Source organism: Heliangelus exortis, chromosome 17, assembly GCF_036169615.1.
Source record: "Heliangelus exortis chromosome 17, bHelExo1.hap1, whole genome shotgun sequence".
Lineage (NCBI taxonomy): Eukaryota > Metazoa > Chordata > Aves > Apodiformes > Trochilidae > Heliangelus > Heliangelus exortis.
In genome coordinates this window covers 10,790,656-10,808,693 of record NC_092438.1, presented here as the reverse complement: position 1 = coordinate 10,808,693, position 18,038 = coordinate 10,790,656, and the positions used below count along the sequence as shown (strand labels likewise).

The following is an 18,038-nucleotide window of genomic DNA, read 5'->3' as shown; positions in this document are numbered from 1 at the left end:
GACTAACCCCAGCCCTGGGGACATGTGGCACCGGGGTGACGCAGAATTTGGGGCGGAAAAGGGCCCGAGAGGGAGAGGGGGATGTAGCCTTGATGCCTAGTCTTGAACTTGATCCTAGTCTTGGATGGATGGATGGGCACAAGGGTGATGGAGAGGACATCATCTGAGGTTGTGGTGGAGGAAGAGGAGGAGGAGGAAGGGCATCACACAGGGAGAACAGAGCCCATCCAGCATGATGCTGCCAGCCACCATCTTCCTCTTGTCAGAGATAATTTGAGTTGGAGGAGACCTTTAAGGGCCATCTAATCCAACTCCTCTGGAGAGGACAACATCTGAGGTTGGGGTGGAGGAAGAGCACCGCACAAGAACAAACCTCATCCAGCATGATGCCTGCCAACCACCATCTCCCTCGTCACAGGTAGTTTGGGTTGGAAGAGACCTTCAAAAGTCACCTAATCCAACCCCTCTACCATAAGCAGGGACATCTTTAAGTAGATCAGGTTGCTCAGAGCACCAACCAACCTGGCCTTTAATATTTCCAGGCACAGGGCACCTCCAACCTGGGCCAGTGTTCCACCACCCTCATTGTAAAAAAAAAAAAAAAAAAAAAAAAAAAAAAATCTTTCTTCTATCTAGTCTAAATCTCCTCTGTTAGTTTAAAACCCCTTGTGCTGTTGCTACAGACCCCACTAAAAAGTTTGTCCCCATCAGGGCAGGGTGGACAAAGTGCTGGGGACATCTGGGGACCAGGCACCAGCAAGCCTGGGAGCCTGAAAGGAAAGAGTCCACGTTTGCTCCTCAGGGATGGAAAGGAGGAAGATGAGGAGAACGATTCCCATCCCTGCTTTCTAGGACAGCACAGGAGGGACAACCACCAGGTTTGGCTGCCCCATCCCAGAGGAGCTGGAGACTCCCTTTATTTAGAAGTGGTTCACCACAACCTCATTTCTGCTGGCGGGGAAGCGAGGCACAAATCCCAGCCACCAGCACCACCACACAGCCAGGCAGAGTGATGCTTTCTGCTTTTATTCAATTAATGCAGCAATCTATACAAGGAAAAAAAAATAATAATAATGAAACCATGAAATTCTAAACCCTGACAGTGAAGAACCAAATTCTTCCTAAGAATCAACCAGAATTAAAAGATTCCCCCCGTGTCAGACTGTACATAAAATAATCTCTGCCCCATTTACAGCGTTTCACACAGTACTTCTCGTATCTCAAACTTCAGAACTGTACAACTTTGTTACAAACCACGCTTTTTCCTAGGAAAAGCTTACGGAAAAAAATATTGCCACTTTCATTTTTTTTTAATTATTATTATTATTTTATTTTTTATTCATAACAAAACAAAAAAATTAGAATCTTTCTTAAAAAAAAACCTAAAATTAAAGTCAGCCAGAACTTGTATGGGCAGGGGCATGGGAAGGAGCAGAGATGTGCTTCTCAGCTGACCATTTCTCCTTCCGACCAGGAAAGGGAACACTTTTGGCAGATAAAAGCCTGTTTGCCACTGGAAGGTCCTGGATCTCAGCTTCCCTGCACCCTCTTCAAAGCATGGCAGCTGTTCTGACCCACAGGGCTGGGGAAGCAGCAAGCTCCAGGTGCCAACAATGCCAAAATCTGGAGGGCTGAGCTCTCACCCCAGCAGAACTTGTCTCTGTGGCAGCCCCACACCCCGGTGATCCCCCTGACCTTTGGGATGAGCCAGAGCTCAGGATGGGGATTGCAGAACCTGGGAGTCACAGCTCTGATCTAACAGCTGGATGAGAATGAGGGGAGCTGTCAGCCCTTCCCAAGGCCAGCTCACCCCCACCCCAGCAAACAGCCCCTTGCTCTCTTCCTACAGATGTACCGAGCCCACACGACTGATTCAAGAGCTTCAGTCCTACTGCTGAGTCCTCTGGAGATACAGGTAAGAGTAACCAACCCCAATTCCTCCTGCTGCTTCTGGAAACGCAGGGATAAACCCCACGTTCCTCCCCCTTCCTTAGGAAAGACAGTTCTCATGGTCTGGGCTGTAGGTGTGTGGGATCATCACACTGGATGCAGCCTTATTCCCAGTTTTGGGCTGAGCAGGTTACATGAAGGACACACTGTGGGTGGATGGAGGTCAGACCACACAACCAGACCAGACAAACATGACAACACCAATGGGGTCAGGTCTATGCATGAGCCCATTCTGCAGAGGAGGCTGGGAGAAGTTTTGCCTCCAAAGTGGAGATCATCACCCTCCATCCTCCAGAGCAGACCCGTGCCACTGACCTGACCTGAAGTCTACAGGCAACTCAACACAGCCAGCAACAGAGAACAGGTATGGGCATCACCAGTGTTTCTGAGCCACAATTTGACCAGACAGGTTAGAGAAAAGGATCTAGACACCTGCATCTATGTGAAAATGTGTCTTCTGGTTTCAAATCAAGGTTTCACTCCAATGTTGTTCAGTGCAAAAGAGTTAAAAAACCATGTTATCTACACATATACATCAGTGTGTATAGAAAATGCCTGTACAAGTGGGGAAGATGGCCTGCCTACACACTGGGAGATCCTTGCCCAAGAAGATGCTATGGGTCAGACCAGTTACATCCCACTCTTGCTCTCTCTGAGGTGTCAAGCCCCAGCTTCTCAGGTTTTAAACCAAGAGAACAGATGGCAACTGGAGAGTGGCTCCAATGAGGAGCTCCTCATGTCCCTCCAGCCATGGCTGCCAGCTCAGACCCACTGAAGAGATTTGGGGGAGTGAGGAAGGAAGGAAAGAGGGGAGAGCTCCTGACCATGGCATTTAGGAACACCAGGAGAGGAAGGATTGCACAAGGACCAGGATGAGACGATGGCTGATACCTGGCTGGAGGTAAGACCTCAGGATGCCTCATTCAGCCTTCAGTGGTGATAAAGCCAACACCTGGTCCCACAGGAGCACTGCTCTGGGAAACAGTCCCAGAAAAGCAGATTGCCTCCTGCTTCTTTTTGAGTTGAGACAGCAGGGAACAGTATCCATATTGCAGAGGTAGGAATAAAACTGGGAACTGGTAGGGTGGTGGGAAAGGAGGAGAGCAGGCTGCACAGAGCTGAGACCTCCAGCAGTGACCACTGCCACAGCCAGAAGAGCCTGACAGCAAAGGAGGGTGTGGGCACATCCACAATGAATTCAGAGAGACAATTAAAACCAGACATTGCTAGGGGCATCCTGCTAGCAGGTCTCTAGCTTGCCAGAAATGTTTGCACCAGCCATAAGGGAGAGAAGGGATGCTGCTCCCAGCATGCAGTTTTGCCATCAGGGGAACACCAAGTTTTCCAAAACAGGGGGGTCTGTAGCCAAAAGCTGGCCTGGATTCTCTGCAGAAAGCAAGGAGGGTGAGGAACACTGATTCAAACACTAAGCATGGTCTGATTTTTTACTTTTTTTTAAGGTTTCAAAAGCAGCAGAAGCATGAACTGTGATCTGTGGGCAGACAAGAGAGGTTCCTTTGAAGGCTGGCTGTGAGGATGAGCCTGTACCTCCATACAGAGCCAAGGGAGCTCCCACCAGGAAAGCAACCAGAAAAAGAGAATTAGAGACAGGTACTGAGACCAAATTTGAGCCCCCTGTGGACCAGCAGTGCTGAAGGTGGTGGTAATTTCTGTTGTACTAATGTGACCACAAGATCCAGTGTGAGCAGTTGCCCTGACAAAGAGGAAGTGGCAGGAGCTGCAGAAGTCATCGGGCAAGGAAAAGGACACAGAGACTCAGAAGTCAGCAAACATGCTCAATTGCCAGGGAACAGTGCTCTCGGGAACAATGCCTGGGTGTTGTTTTGTTTTTTGAACTGGGAGCCCCTCAAGACAGCAGCAAACTGGTTTCAAAATATATTACATCTTTTTATTGCCAAGCGTGCAGACCATGAAGTGTGGGGGGGACACAACACTAAGAAAAACTACAGTTTGAGGGAGGGTAAAGCAGTAAAAATTTAAAAATAAAGACTACTCCTTACAACTGCCAACGCCTGGGTTCAAAGAATCAACTGGATGAAGTTTCTCAAAAGTAGGGTTCTAAATATGGTGTTGGGCCCCAAACTTTACAAAATGCTGAGGCTTCGGTCTGAGCTAACGCAAACCGGGTGTGAGAAGAGGAGGAAGGCAGCAGATTTTTCCAACACTAACTCCACGGGGACAAATGCTCAATTCCTCTTCGCATTTTCTGTAGCAACCAGAGAACTCCCTACCCCAGGAATCCAGGCAGGACCAAGCCAGGAAGAGGCGGGCAACTGTTGAATGCACTGAACTGGGGCCAAACCAGACCCTTGCAGCATCCTCGCTCCCAGAGCCAGCCTCGGAGGGGACAGACTGCCCTGCTCCCCAAGGCTGGTCCCTTGGGATGTCATGCTACACCATCTCAACTCTCTCCACCAAAAAGAGGCAAAGGGCTGAAAGCCAGTCCCCCAGGCAGTGGGGAATAGCTCTTCTCAGGGGTTCCCAAGGCAAGCACAGTGTCTATCCTACTCCTCTTTGCTATCTCCAGCTCTGGGAAGCAGCACATCCTCAATGTGGTCACTCACTTGGAAGCTCCGGGGCTCCAGTATGGACCTCGGCTCAATGCTGGGCCAGCCTCAGCAAAGCCAGCCACGTTTCCTTCCTCCTCAACCAAAACCCCTGCTCAGACCAGCACTGAGAAACCAGAGCTCAATACATTCTTCTCGGAGAGGACAGCACAGGGACACAGGGCTGTGAGCCCATGCTGGCTTGGGAAAAGGGACTGAAAAGGAAACCTATGGCATTTAAAACTGGTACTAAAGTGCAACAAAAAAATGTCCTAAACTCTTTGAAATCAAACGCAGTAAAAGGGGTCTGCAAAGCTTCAAACTTCCAGTTACTGCAGGGCACCCTGAAAACAAACCCAACAACAACTAGGTAAGAGCAGACCAAGGAGCCCTTTGGTGAAGCAAGGAATACAAGGCCACCATGGAGAGTTTCAGCTCCTGGGGTCAAACATCATATTTAGAACATTTGGAAAGGAAGAAAGTTAAAGCAAAAAAAGAACCAAAACAAAAATATAATTCTTGACTCTTGCGCAATGAACAGTAAAACTTTTTGGTGTTTTCAAAAGAAATCCCAACAGACAGCCTGGCATAACTTTTATCTGCTTCCTAAGGGAAAGATGCCCGTTTGACCCATGACTTAGGACACCATGTGCACTGGACATGTTCCATCCTTACATATGTCTCAGCATTCCTCCATTCATGAAAACAAATCGCTAGATCCTTCCTGTTTACTCTTCAGCCTGAAAGGAAAAACCAAAACTGAAGCTAGATGGAAGATAGCCAGAGGGAGGAGAAAGTTTTCACAGACTGGAGACCAATCTTATCAGCTCTACAAGCCTGGAAAGTGACAATCCTCAGTGTCGCCGCATTTTAACTTTCCTGGCTGGGCTGCCATCCTCCTCTTCCTCATCACAGTCCTCTGTGTACTCATAAGACCTTCGCCAATAGTTCTCAGAGCTGAAGTTGCTCCTTCTCCTATGTTTTGGTAAGAGGACTGAGCGCCTGTTCTCTTCTTTATCCATTTCTAGAATCCGTGGCCTACAGAGAGAGAGAAAAAGAAGGAATGAGAGCACAACCACAGCAGGATTCAAGCATTCCTTGTGTGGACACTGTCTGCAGTATTGCATGATTAGTGCCCTATGGCTGACCATTTCCATACTGTTTCCCCAGTTCTGGGCACTTGGCAGAGCAGGAACAGGTCACCAAGCTGCACATCCCATGGGGAGGCTGAGAACTTTGCTGTCCATAATGCAATTCCTTCCCTTTCCTAAGGCAAGTTGTGTTCTTCACCTCGACCAGGAACACTTCCAAACAGTCCAGTCACCTCTTTTTAAGTACACCTTCTGGTACCAAGAAATTTCCCTGGGGCAAAGGGCTCTCTCTTTCTGTGTCTCCTACAGCAGAACTCACAGCACAGAGCTGAGCTCCTTTTTTAGCTGCTTGTGGTGCAGGATCAAACCACAGCTCCCAACCCCCTTTATCCTTTTGCTAGTTCTCTCACACATTATTAGCACAGTGTAATTGTTACTTCTGCCAAGCTGCCTCTTCTCTCACCTGCCATCACTTCAGAGCAGGGCTGGGCTGGTGGGCTACACAAACAATTTATTTTATTCTGGGTGGCAACTGCCCAGTTCCTCTAAGAAATACCACTATCTGGAATCCATGCTATTTACCTACATTATAGTGGAGTCTTTGAGGCCAAAGGAAGAGAAAAACATGTTTTTGACACCCATCTGCTGAGGGAATCTATGCAACCCTCTCCCACACCCCCATCATGTCACATCAGGCCAAAAAGCAGCTCTCAGGGCTCTGTGGATTTGTCCTGCATGATCGCTCCCCTAACCACACCCTGGCCACAGCGTGCACAGGGGTAACCACTCATTTGCAGGCCACTTCTCTTCCTGATCTATCTTCCCAGACAGTCAAGAGTCCAGGTGAATGAATACAGCTCACAAACAATCCATCCTCACCCTCCTCCCTCCAGGACAGGTTGGAACACGGGCTGGGACCGCACAGCAGCCAAGCCCCGGGACAAAGCCAACTTTTGGTTTTCACATGATGGGCAGAGAATGGCACCTCCATCCTGGGGAAGCTTTGGAACTGGAGAATACAGAAATACTGCAGGACAGCTGGGAGGCTGGTGATTGCTCTCAGCTATCAGTATGTTCACACAGAGCAAGGTGGTGTTTAAGGGAAGCCTTGCTGCAGAGCTGGAGCTGTCTGAACCTCGGCAAGGAGGTCCTCTGAAGGTCAGGCTTTACGCATTCACACAGTCTGTTTACACACACAAAAAAAATATACACATGCAGCTCTGGAACCAAAACAGGTCTGAGAAGATTCCTAAGGCGGCCTTCACCTTTCCCAGATAGCAAAACCTCACATTTCTCTCACAAGATTGCTTTCATAATATAGTTTAATGCAGCTGCACAGGTTGCTTGGCAATACAGGTCAAAAATAATTAGCTGCAGGGAAACTATTGTTCTGAATGACTGCATTATCAAGAGCCAGCCAAATCTATTGCTTCTTCATTATGCCACTCGCAGGATAAACAATGTAAGCTGCTTACAGCCAGAGCTCAGCCTCTGCAAGATTAGGAAGAGCAAAGAAAGAACCTTGCTCTGATAAAACAGATCTGTACATCACAAACAGCACCTGGGAGGTGCAAATTAAGATCTTTTTTTGTGCTGTGCAGTCTCTTGTCAGAGGCCAGGAACCTCAGACATGCACTGACCTAGGGACACCACCCAGAAGATTGCTCTAAGGAGAGATGATCCTACCTGTGAGCAGCATCAGGATCTGCTTTGCGATGGGACCGCTTTGGTTTCAGGATCTGGTCCCGGTTGTTTCCCGAGAGACGGTCAGAGTTATAACCTGGTGGCAACACAGAGCTACTCAGGGATTTTGTTTCCAATCGAGGTGCATCTGTTCTTGTTCTGCAAATATTTAAAGAGAAGAGAATTTGCAAGGAGTTTCTACGGAACCGCAGCAGACATTTGCCCTAGATGTGCTGAAGCAGAGAGCTCAGTCCCAGCCACGCAGCTCAGGAAGAGGGTCAGGAATATGATGCTCAAAAAGAGAACAAGCTGCAGGTTTCTGTTACTCAGAGCTTTAGAGTTAACTTTTGCTGCCTTAGAAGGACAAGAAAGGCTCAGGGACATGTGTAGTCATGAGGTGATGGGCTCACTGCTAGACCTGAGTGGAGGTGTCAGAGCCCCTGTGAAATCATCACAGTGTAACTCGCAGCTCCAGTTAAACCACCTGGGAGATGCCCTGTGAAATTCATCACCACCAACACTAATAATTGCTTCTATCTGGAAACTCCCAACTGCCTCCAGATCTCGTGGGGTCAAGCATTTCTCAGCTTGACAAAGAGGCTGCAGGAGCTGAAGCACAAGTCAGGGGAAGTTCTAACACAAGCTGTGCCACATCCCTTCCAGCAGAGCAGCATCTGCCTTGGCTGTGGGATAGAAACGGGCTCAAGCTACACCAGAGAGCAAGCACAGCTCATCCCAGAGCAGAACTGATGCTGGCCCAGGCACAACAGTACCAAGCACACACAGAGAAAGGGAGGAGGAATGAAAACTTACAGGGTCTTATCACAGTGCTGTCACTGTCTCCAAGCACTGCACAGTTACCAGTCTTGACTTATAAACACTGCTAAAGCGTACTGCAAAACACAGACTGAAGTCTAAGAATGGGTAAAACACACTAAAAAGAGGTTTTCTGATGCTGGAAATTTCAGTAGGATCCAAGCCACTTCCCAGAAGGAAAGGCACCCTGATGTTGCTGCTGCAGCCTCTCTCCTTTGGATTAGGTGTGAATATGGAAGGGGTCTGGGTGAGATAAAGGGGAGAATCACTACTGCTCTCTAGTGCTGAACTGTGGCTCCTGGAGGAGGTTTCCATAGGAGAATCCCAACCTAAACTCCCTTTAAGTAGCCTATCCAGTTGCCAAGCTTCCTCCCTGCAACCAGGGAGAGCCTCCTCAGTTAACCAGGGTGCTGCCAGGCTGGCACACAAAGCTGGGCATGGCAGCCCAAGTCTGCCCAGGATGCCAGAAGCAAGAACACTTCCGCAGGCAGCTGCCAGGCTGGAGCCTGCACTAGTCCACAAAGCTGTCATCCTGGGTTGTTCTCAACTCCAGGGCTGGAACCAGTCCAGCTAGAACACCAAAGGCATTGCAGATCCTGTCCTGGACAAGGGAGGTGGTTTGACTACCTCTCAAATACAACAGCAACTACAGGCCTGCAATTAAAACAAACAAACCACCAAAAATACTGTAAGGGCAAGGGAACACCAGCCACCCTGGCTCTGTCCACAGAGCAATGCAGGTATGAGCTGCAGGAGCAGGTAGAAGAAGAAGCTGTACTGAAAAGGAGAGCAAATTACCTAACAAAATTTGAGCTAAATGGAATAACTCCCTCATGTAACTGCTTCCGACTGGCAGCATAAGGCCTCTAAAACAACTTTCAAGACCTGCTTCACCAGGTCTCATTTCTATCCCTTACTTCCTTCCGCAACTCATGAAACTGAGAGCATCATTCCCCACCCCAGTTTCTTGCTCAAAGCTCTTCCAACCCTCACGGGCTCCCCACAGTCCTGCACCCCAATAGGCAGGAAACACTCGAAGTGTTTATGACCTACTTGGTAACCACGCTGCTCTCCAGCATCCTGCAAAACCCAGCAGCTTTGTTCTCCTGCTGCTGCTGCCAGTAAAAACCCTCTCTAGACCCAGACACTTGGAGCAGTGGAGAAAGCAGATCCAGGCTCTGACATCCGGGGCCCAGCAGGCTCTGGCAGCCCCTTCAGAGCTGAATATTCCAGCTCCTGGCTGCAGCACAGCACGCGCTGCTGCACGACCCGATTGATCCAATCCCGCCGGAAAAATCTCAAGGTCTGAATCTTACCACGAAGATGAGGAAGGGGATTTTCACGAGGCTGCTGGCTGCTCCCCAGCCTCTCGTGCTAGCTGGCTGCCCACAGGAGCAGCCGTTTCCCTGGTTGCTGCACAAGGGCACCATTTCAGACTGCGAAAAAAATAAAATCGCGTGATCCGGGAGCAGCGTTTGCTGCAGCAACGCGTGCCGTGGGGATGAGGGCACAGACAAAGGTCACCCAGCCTGGCTGTGTGTGCATGCGTGCGTGTGGGGCTCGGGGAGGAGATGGCCATAGTCACAAGGGATAAGCAGCAATTAATAAGCTCTATTTGGCAGCAATCACAGCGCACCCTTTGGCAAAGAGGCGATTGCCGGCGGAGTCACCAGGGTTGCTAAGCTCTACGGAGATTACACAAAAATAATTACCAAGGGGGGGGTTTCCACTTTTGCTCAAGAGAAAAAAAAAATAAAATCCTGCTGTGGTTTCCTGCAGCCTGCCAGTCAAGTCAGCCCGTGGCTGTCTGAGTATGACTGGGAAGAGACACGTCTGATCTAAAAAGAAACTTCTGCGTAAAATTCCTTAAAATCAGGGGAATACAGAAGAATGTGCTGCCAGAGAAGGATGGCAAAGGAAACACAGCCCATAGGGCTCAACCAGGAACCAACAGGCTTTGTCTCTTCAGTGGTGATGCACCAGGCCAGCCGGGTACATCTCAGCCACAGGTGCTTGCCCAGTTGCATTTTGAGGGCAGCCAGACTGAAATAAGAACTCAGCCTCAGCTTACAGAGACTGGCAACAGCAAGGGGGCCAGTTTGAACACATATGTTACACATCTGCACCAGTTTGGGCAGCTTCAACTTATTGAGCACAGTCTGTCTTCCAGGGAACTGCTCCACAGCCTGGGACAGGCAGCTTCTCCATCCCAAAATCCAACTAAAGCAGCTACAGGATCTGCAGACACTTTCCACTAGTGCTCATCAGCACTCTGCTTTTCATTGGTTGCAGTAACCTCCAACAAGAACCTTTTAGTTCTTATCACAACCCTCTTGCCCTAAACCTCACGTAGTCATAACCAACCATTGGGTGGGTTGTTTCCAATCTTTCTTTCTTTGATCCCCCTCTATCTCCTGCCACATCTCATCCCGCCTCCTTGGGTCTGTGCTGATTTTCCCTGGCTAATGCCTCAGGGCTGCTGTTTTTCCTTCCTGCATTTCCAGGGTGTCTCTAACCAGATGTCCAACTCCACTCCACTGGCTGTGTGCCACATCTTCACAATGTTGACAGACTTGTTTTCAAACCAACTTAGCTGTCCAAGCTCAGCCAGTCTGAATCTAGACCTCTTGCCTGCTAGCCTTATGCCAGCCTGGGCCACAACTGCAGCCCTCCCATCAATACCCACATGTTTGTCTGGGTTTACAGTATACTCAAATCAGGTGTTTTCACTTGCAAAAATATTTCTGAGTTACTGCTAACGCCTTCTGAGGCAAAATCAGCACGGGTCAACACAGGGCAGTCACATTTTGTGGTCTCCTGGAGGAAGGAACTGATATGAAAGGACATTTCTGGACACACACAAAAAAAGAACAACTTATGCTGAAGAGTTTGGACTGGGTTGGTTTGGTTTCATTTTTCCCATCTCCTATTCTGAAGTCACTGGCTGATGAAATGCCATCAGCTGACGAGGTCAGCCTATCTTCTAAAACCAGAAGTGTGCAATACAGCTTACAGAGCTTGGCTTCCCAACCCTGACTGCAAGGACAAGCTCTGTAACCTGATCACTAAATTCACCGTGTCCGTTTCCCTTCAAAGCCAGCGCCTTCTTCCCTCTCCCCAGGAAATTAAAGCCATGCTACCAAGAAGGTAGGTTTTATAGGAGGTTCCTCACTGCAAGCATCAGCTTCAAAGGACAGTCCAGGTAACTCATGCATGTGGGTATCGTATGATCAGACACCTGAATACACAGCCTAAAACAAGAGTGTGAAATCCAAGCTGTTTGGAGTTAGGCAAGTGATGAAAGCCAGGTGTTTGGACACAGACACTGCTTACAAACCCAGACATGACAATGAAGTTGTGCTGCACTGAGCCAACAAGTGATTAACTCTGCTGTAACGAGTTCCATCTACTCCCACCAGCCAAGCCACGGGCACGGAAAGACACAAGTGAGCAGCAGAGTGACATCTAATCAAGATGTGAGATCAAGCCAGCAAATTAACAAGCGAGGAAGTTTTAAAAGCTTTTCCCTAAAAACACTTCAGGAAACATCCCAACACCACATCCAAGTTTATCATAGCGTCCAGAGGGCTTCAACACTTACTTTCGAAGGATGATGACAGCTCTTCTCTCCTTGATGTCCTGTGGTCGAATACAGTGTGTAATTTCATCAGCTGCATATCCACTGACAACAAAAGCAAAAAGCCACTGTGAGAAACAGGCAGGAGCAGAAAGAAGTTGACAGCCTCAACAACTCAGTTTGGTCAGTGACTTCCTAACTTCCCCCAGGAAATCCTCCTCCAAACACTACTGCCCTGGCACATGTGAATTAAGAGGAAGAAAGAAACTTCAGGAAAGAATGAGGACAGGCAAGGCTTTTTTTGGGTTTGGTTTTTTTTTTTTTTTGCTCAATTTTTTAGCATGCATCAGAGGAAAGTGCCACCTGCCACAACTGTGTGAAATGAGACATGTAGAAAAGGAGTTTCTGGAGTGTAAATTCAGCCAATTCGTTTGTCAAGAGATTAGAGAGAAACATGGGGAAAAAAAAATATCAGCACATTGCTCCAAAACATCTTCTCACAGATGTTCCCGAGGAAAAGCCATCTCTCATGGCTGAGATGTTTCCACTTGGGCACCCCTGACCTCCCTGCTACCCACCCCACTTTGTGGCACATGCTCAGCCACGGAACAAATATCACCCACAAAATGTCACCCCAAAACAATGCACTCAGGGTAACCCTCAAATTCACACCTGCAAACCAAGCTGTGCTCCTAAAACCTCCCTGCCACAGGGCTGACCAAGAGAGACACTGACCTGGGCTGAGGGACACTGCACCAGGCTCCAGCTGCTCTTAGAATTAGTCTCTCACTGTATGAGATGGTGATGAGGTTCAACTACCCCATGCTTCCAGCAGGCAGGAGGAAACCCCAAAAGCTCCTCTTAGCACTTCCGGAGACCAGTATGGGGAAAAGAGAAGTTAAACACCTTCAGAACCTCCTGAAATGGCTGACATGGACAAAAGGGCTCTGAAGGGACTTGGGTAAAGGCTCCTCATGCCACACAAAGCTAGCACACCCCTGTGCCAGCTTGACCTGAGGCAGAAATCAGCACGTTCAGTGTCTCCATGAGGCTTCACCATGAAGCTGCTGCTGTCCTGTCTCTAGGAGCACTGCCGGGGTCATCAGGGGGCAGATTATTCAGGACACTCCAAGCAGAGACCAACTCACACACAACCAAGGCCCTCTCTGGGGATGGGACTGAGTTTCCTTTATCTGGTTAGATAACCCACCCACCCACTGAGAAACAAACACGTCTCAGAGACAGATTTACCACTTTGAGAAGCGAGTTAAGAGCCTAAAACCTGATCAGTTAAACCAGAGGTGATGTCCACCCCCTGCACAGCCTCCAGGGCACAGCAGAAGATAACCTTATGTGGAAGGGCTTATGATGATGCTCTATCATGTTCCTGGAATCTCTGCGTCAAGCTCCAGCGAATCCATTAATATCACCCACGTTAACATTCAGCTCAGCTCATCTTCAGTAACACTCTGAACATCAGGAAGAGGTCTGGCTCTTCCAGACCTTTCAAGACATTCCAGACACCACGAGACATCAGCCTGACCCCAGCCTGCAACCTGTTTCCCAGAACGCCTTCGGATTGGTGCCAGAGCTCGTGGTCCCAGATACACATGAGCAGCACCAAAGCAACAGCCCCAGTAGCCCTGTCCGAGGCTTTCATGGGGACCCAACCAGTCTGTCCCAGTGCCATGCTGGTGTGGGAGAACCCAGCTTGAACCCTATCAAATACAGTGATGGCATCTCTGCATGGCCCTCCAGCAAAGGGTTTGCACAGGCACCAAGCAACAAAAATGGATGAACAAGATTTGGTTGGGTCACATTTGCTTTGCTTCCTGCCAGAATGAACTTCTCACCCTCTGCCTGGCCTTTGCTGGATCCTGATGATGGATGAAGGGACAGATGCTGGAATGAAACACCCATACGGTCTATTCAGAGATTTCTTGCCCAGAGACCAAACTCAACACACGAGGTAAGAGATAACTTGATAGGGAAAACCCCAAACTGCTGCCCACAAGGACACATAAGTGTGATGTCTCCAGCCTAGAGTGTTTTCCACATTATTACATTGAGATGCAGATACCATCCACACACTCCGGATCTCATACCCCCAACTCCTCCTTGAATCTTTTTCAGTCCAACAGAGTTACTGCCAGGCCACAATGTAACTGAATCATATGGAGCTGAAAGCAGATTTTTTTGTTTTTTTTTTTTTAAACACACATGAGGCCCTGAAGTCCTACAGAGTCTCTACCAAGAAATATTTCTGGGGCTGAGGACAGCCAGGGGCTGTCCAGCTCGGAGGCTCCCAGACCTTACACACCAGCTCATCACAGGGGCTGAGCAGCTTGAGGATTTACTTGGGGCTCAGGAAAGCTGAAGCTGCAAACCACAGACATGACACCAACCAGCTCGAGCAGAGATTGAACACAGCTATTTGCCTCATCACCACTAGCACAGGCAGAACTTCCTCTGCACCAACAGCCTGTTCTGAGGGACTGGACTTTTCTGGAAAAAGCAGCTAATCCAGGTAGCTTAGGAGAGATTTTGCCAGCTAGGAAGAAAAGAGGTTCATCCTCCTGAGATTTCAACCAGCACTGATTATGCTGCCATCAGGTACAGCTTGAAACAACAGGAGGGACAAACATCACCATGTTCCCACTGCTGTTACAAACAGCAGGGACATGAGCTGGAGCACTCACCAGCTGCAGAAAGAAACCCTGCATGGCATACTCAGAGCTCGGGAAATGTCACCTTTGGTCACTCCTTCCTCTGGCTACCTGCAACTGCAATGTTCTCATCCATGGAGCTGAATAAAACCCAGCAAGGTGCAGAGATTTGCTCCTGACAACAGCAGTTGTTGGGCAGGGGTCTGACTGGAGCCACTCACCCCGGCTCTGCACCCCAGAGCTCCCCCTCCCTGACTTCCATTTGTCAAAGCATGTGTTCCCCAGGTGAATGGGCAAATTCCTCCACCTCCTGCTGCTTTTATCAACTGATGTTTATCAAATTGCTGTCCCGATGGCACAGGTGCACAGCCCAGCCAGCAGAATCTCCATTTCACCTTTTAAACACCAAGCTGTCATTTGAGGTCTGTGAGGAGGGTTCAGTGTGTACAAACACCACAGCCCCCTTCACGGCAGGCAAATAAAATCAAGGGAAGGATACAGGGGAAAACCCCTCTACAAATCCCCTGCCAGGAGGACAATTTGGAGTGGGCAGCTGAGAGCAGGAACAGGAGAGGCTGTGATCTGGGCAGAGGCTGAGAGCAATGTGGAGGCAGAGTACAAGATCCAACAGCTTTCTTGAGATCCTACAACTTCCCCACAGTAACCAAACGCAGGTGCCTACCCTGGGTGCCCCAAAAAGACAACACCCCAGCAGCAGCCACTGACCCAGCAATATTTGACTCACAGACATGACAAGCATGCTGTGTTTCCATCAGCACCGTTTCCCTATCTCCAGGGCAACTGCCTTCAACAACTGTTTACTGGGAGGAGAAAAAGCCAAGCTTGAGGAATTGACTTAAACATGACCAAGGGCTAGATTTCAAAAATACACCCCCGAGGGCCTACTGATGGTCTGCACCTCTCCCTGCTGTTCCCAAACTGCTGAGGTTCCAGGGGAGAGAGATCTGCACGAGTGGAGGAACTTACATCCAGCCAGGATCATATCACCACAGAGCAATGGCTCAGGCACAATCTCTCTGAAGTGAGTGCAAAGTATCTGTTAACTGCTGTACCAAAATTGAAATAATTCTCCTTTATAAAATCTAGTATTTGATGGAAGGCAGAAGATGTAATGCCAGGGTGGGTGAGTCAAAACCCAACCCTTCTAGTCAGAGCTAAAGATACCTTTGTTTGATTTGTATGATTGTTAACAACTTGATTAGAGCACACAGGTGAGTACACAGGCTGGGCAAACACCCAGAGCCAGCTGCCTCTTCCCAGCAGTTTGGGGAGAAAAGTGAGAGCCTAGGAGATGAAAACATCATCTCTCCTTTCTCCTGCCACCCTCCACTGTGACACCCTGGATTTGCCTTCAGATGTAGGGCACCAGAGATTTCTGAGGGGCCTCAACTGCAAGACTACAGCCAGACCCTGCACCAGCTGCTCTGCCAGCATGCTCCATAGCAAGGAAATACTCTCACTGGCCTTACAAAAAAACCAACCCAAACACAGAAAAGCAGACCCCTGGCCACAAAAGGACAACTCCAGAGAAAGGCAGCACGGGGGTTTGTTCACATCGCAAACAAATTAGGTAGGAAGTTTCCCTACTCCTGTCTAAGAGAAGAAGGGGAGCAGCTGCCTGGCACCTCAGGGACAGAGCTTGCTCTGCGGTATAAGGACATGCGTCAGGATAGGTCCCCCAGTCCCACTTCCCAAAATCACTGACCTCTGCCCCTGCCAGCCCATCAGAAACAACTCCACATCCCCAGCACAGTTCCTGCATCCCTCTGCAGCCTCCCTCATCCCTCGTTAATCCAGAGAAGTTACCTAACGCCGGGGGTAGGGTGAGGATTAGTTAATGTTTGCGCAGCTTTTCCGAGATAAAAGCTACGCGAGATCTCAGCATTTATTATTGATGCACCACTCAACGGTGTGAGGACGCCTGTACGTGGGGGGGGGAGAGAAAAATTCCTTCCCCAACCCTGAGGTGATCACTTTACCATCCAAAGCAGGGGATTGGGTTACATCCTGGGAGCCTGGAAAACCTGCCCAGACCTTCACAAGTCCAAAAAAATAAATAAAACCCCCCAAAACATGACTGGGAGCCGGGAGCACTGCTGGCTGCCTCCGGGTGATCCTGGCTCCTGGCAGGGAGCACTCTGACCTTCAGGGACGTGAGGGACCGGTGCTCAGTCAGGCAGTGCAGGGCTCCGAGGTGCCCACCCCAAAATCTGGACACGGGTGGGTTGGTGCCTACACCCCGCCTGACCCCATACCTGCCGGCTCTGCCCACCAAGCAGGCAGGCAGCGGGGATTAGGAAGGAGGCATTTCCCAGTGCCAATCCCAGCTTTACCACCGACCAGCTGCATGACCTTGGGCAGGTCATTTCACCTCCACGGCTCTGCCCCTGCACACACCGACCCACGCCAAGTCCCTTTTTTACACCTGTCACCTGCCACACCTCCAAGTGACAGTCCCACGGGGCTCTGTGCTCGGGTGTTCCCACCGGTGTCAGGCAGGGGAGGGTTTAGCGTTCCCAGTTTCCCAGTTCACAGGCTGGGAAGACCACATCTCCTTGCCATGCTTTAAGGTCAGGTCAGAGCTGAGCTAAGAATAGACCCAGGAGCCCCATCCCCACCAGCTGCTCTGACCTCTTGGACAGAGGATCCATTTTGTCCCTCAATCTGTTATTTTAACCATTTACAGGAATCACGGCAAACCCTGCAAGCAGCCACATTCCCACCTTGACCCCGGCAGAGAAAACACCCCCTATCCCCCCACCCACGGTGGTGACAGGACCCCCACAAACCCTTCCTTCACCCCTTCCACCCCAGCACGCTGTCCGGGTGAGCCCAAGCCGCCGTCGGGGCGCGGATCCGCGCACCCGGCGATTAACGTTACGCAACGGGACCTCGGAATGTTAACGGGGAGAGCCGGGCAAGGCCGGCGAGTTACCTGAGCACCGTGACACTTCCCCTCTTCACGGGCAGGAAGAGAACGGGCTCCGAGACCCTGATGGGTTTGAACTGGAATTTACACCCGAAGCAGAGCGCCGAGTCGCTGAAGAACGAGACGGAGACGATGGGTCTCTCGAAGATATGGATGGGGTCCACGTGGGAGACAATGCAGCCCCCCGGCTGGTAGTCGTTGATGACGGCACTGTTCACAAATCCCTCGGGAATCACCCGGTGCTCCACCAGCTTCCGGATCACCAAGTCGTGAACCCACTCGGGGATGGCGTCCACTTCCCCTCGCGGGTAGAGGCGTTCCTGCCCGGGGCCTCGTCTCTGCAGCTGCGATCCGTAGGTATAACCCTCCCCAAAAAAATATTTATTCCGCAGGGGGGCCCGATCCACCGTGTGCTCCTTGTAGAGCCCTTTTTCCGCCCGGGACACCACCTCCTCGATGCGAGCTTCGATCTTGGCGCACTCCTCGGAGCTGAAGAGGCGCAGCTGGCGGATCCCGCTCTTCACTTTCCGGGCTTCTTCCTCCTCTTTTTGCTCCTCGTAGTCGCTGGGTTCGGAACCGGAGTCGTCCTGGTGCCGTCGCTTGCGATCGTAGGGAGGTTCGGAGAGGTCCCGGGGGAGGCCACCGCCGCCGCCACCTTTGTGGCCGTCCCGGTAGGGCATCATGGACTTGAGCTTCTCCCGCAGGTCGGTGTAGCCGCTGCCAGCCATGGTGGGTCCG

General features: G+C 50.1%; 1 protein-coding gene across 1 annotated transcript; it reads right to left on the bottom strand.

Moving 5' to 3' along the window:
* Positions 1 to 1,010: 1,010 nt before the first annotated feature.
* On the bottom strand, positions 1,011 to 18,028 carry ALKBH5 (alkB homolog 5, RNA demethylase). Its single transcript, XM_071761161.1, has 4 exons — positions 17,307 to 18,028; positions 11,709 to 11,789; positions 7,295 to 7,450; positions 1,011 to 5,555 (listed from the first exon to the last, which is right to left on the bottom strand). Exons 1-4 carry the CDS (start codon positions 18,026 to 18,028, stop codon positions 5,372 to 5,374), a joined length of 1,143 nt encoding a protein of 380 aa, XP_071617262.1. The 3' UTR covers positions 1,011 to 5,371.
* Between the last annotated feature and the right edge of the window lie 10 nt (positions 18,029 to 18,038).

What these genes read in the sequence shown, in the direction of transcription:
- ALKBH5 (XM_071761161.1), bottom strand. Translation starts at nt 18,028, where the DNA reads ATGGCTGGCAGCGGCTACACCGACCTGCGGGAGAAGCTCAAGTCCATG. An exon ending in GCTGTCATCATCCTTCGAAA is followed by an intron (nt 7,451 to 11,708) that starts GTAAGTGTTGAA and finishes AAATATTTGCAG; the next exon opens with AACAAGAACAGATGCACCTC. An exon ending in GATCCTGATGCTGCTCACAG is followed by an intron (nt 5,556 to 7,294) that starts GTAGGATCATCT and finishes CTCTCTCTGTAG; the next exon opens with GCCACGGATTCTAGAAATGG.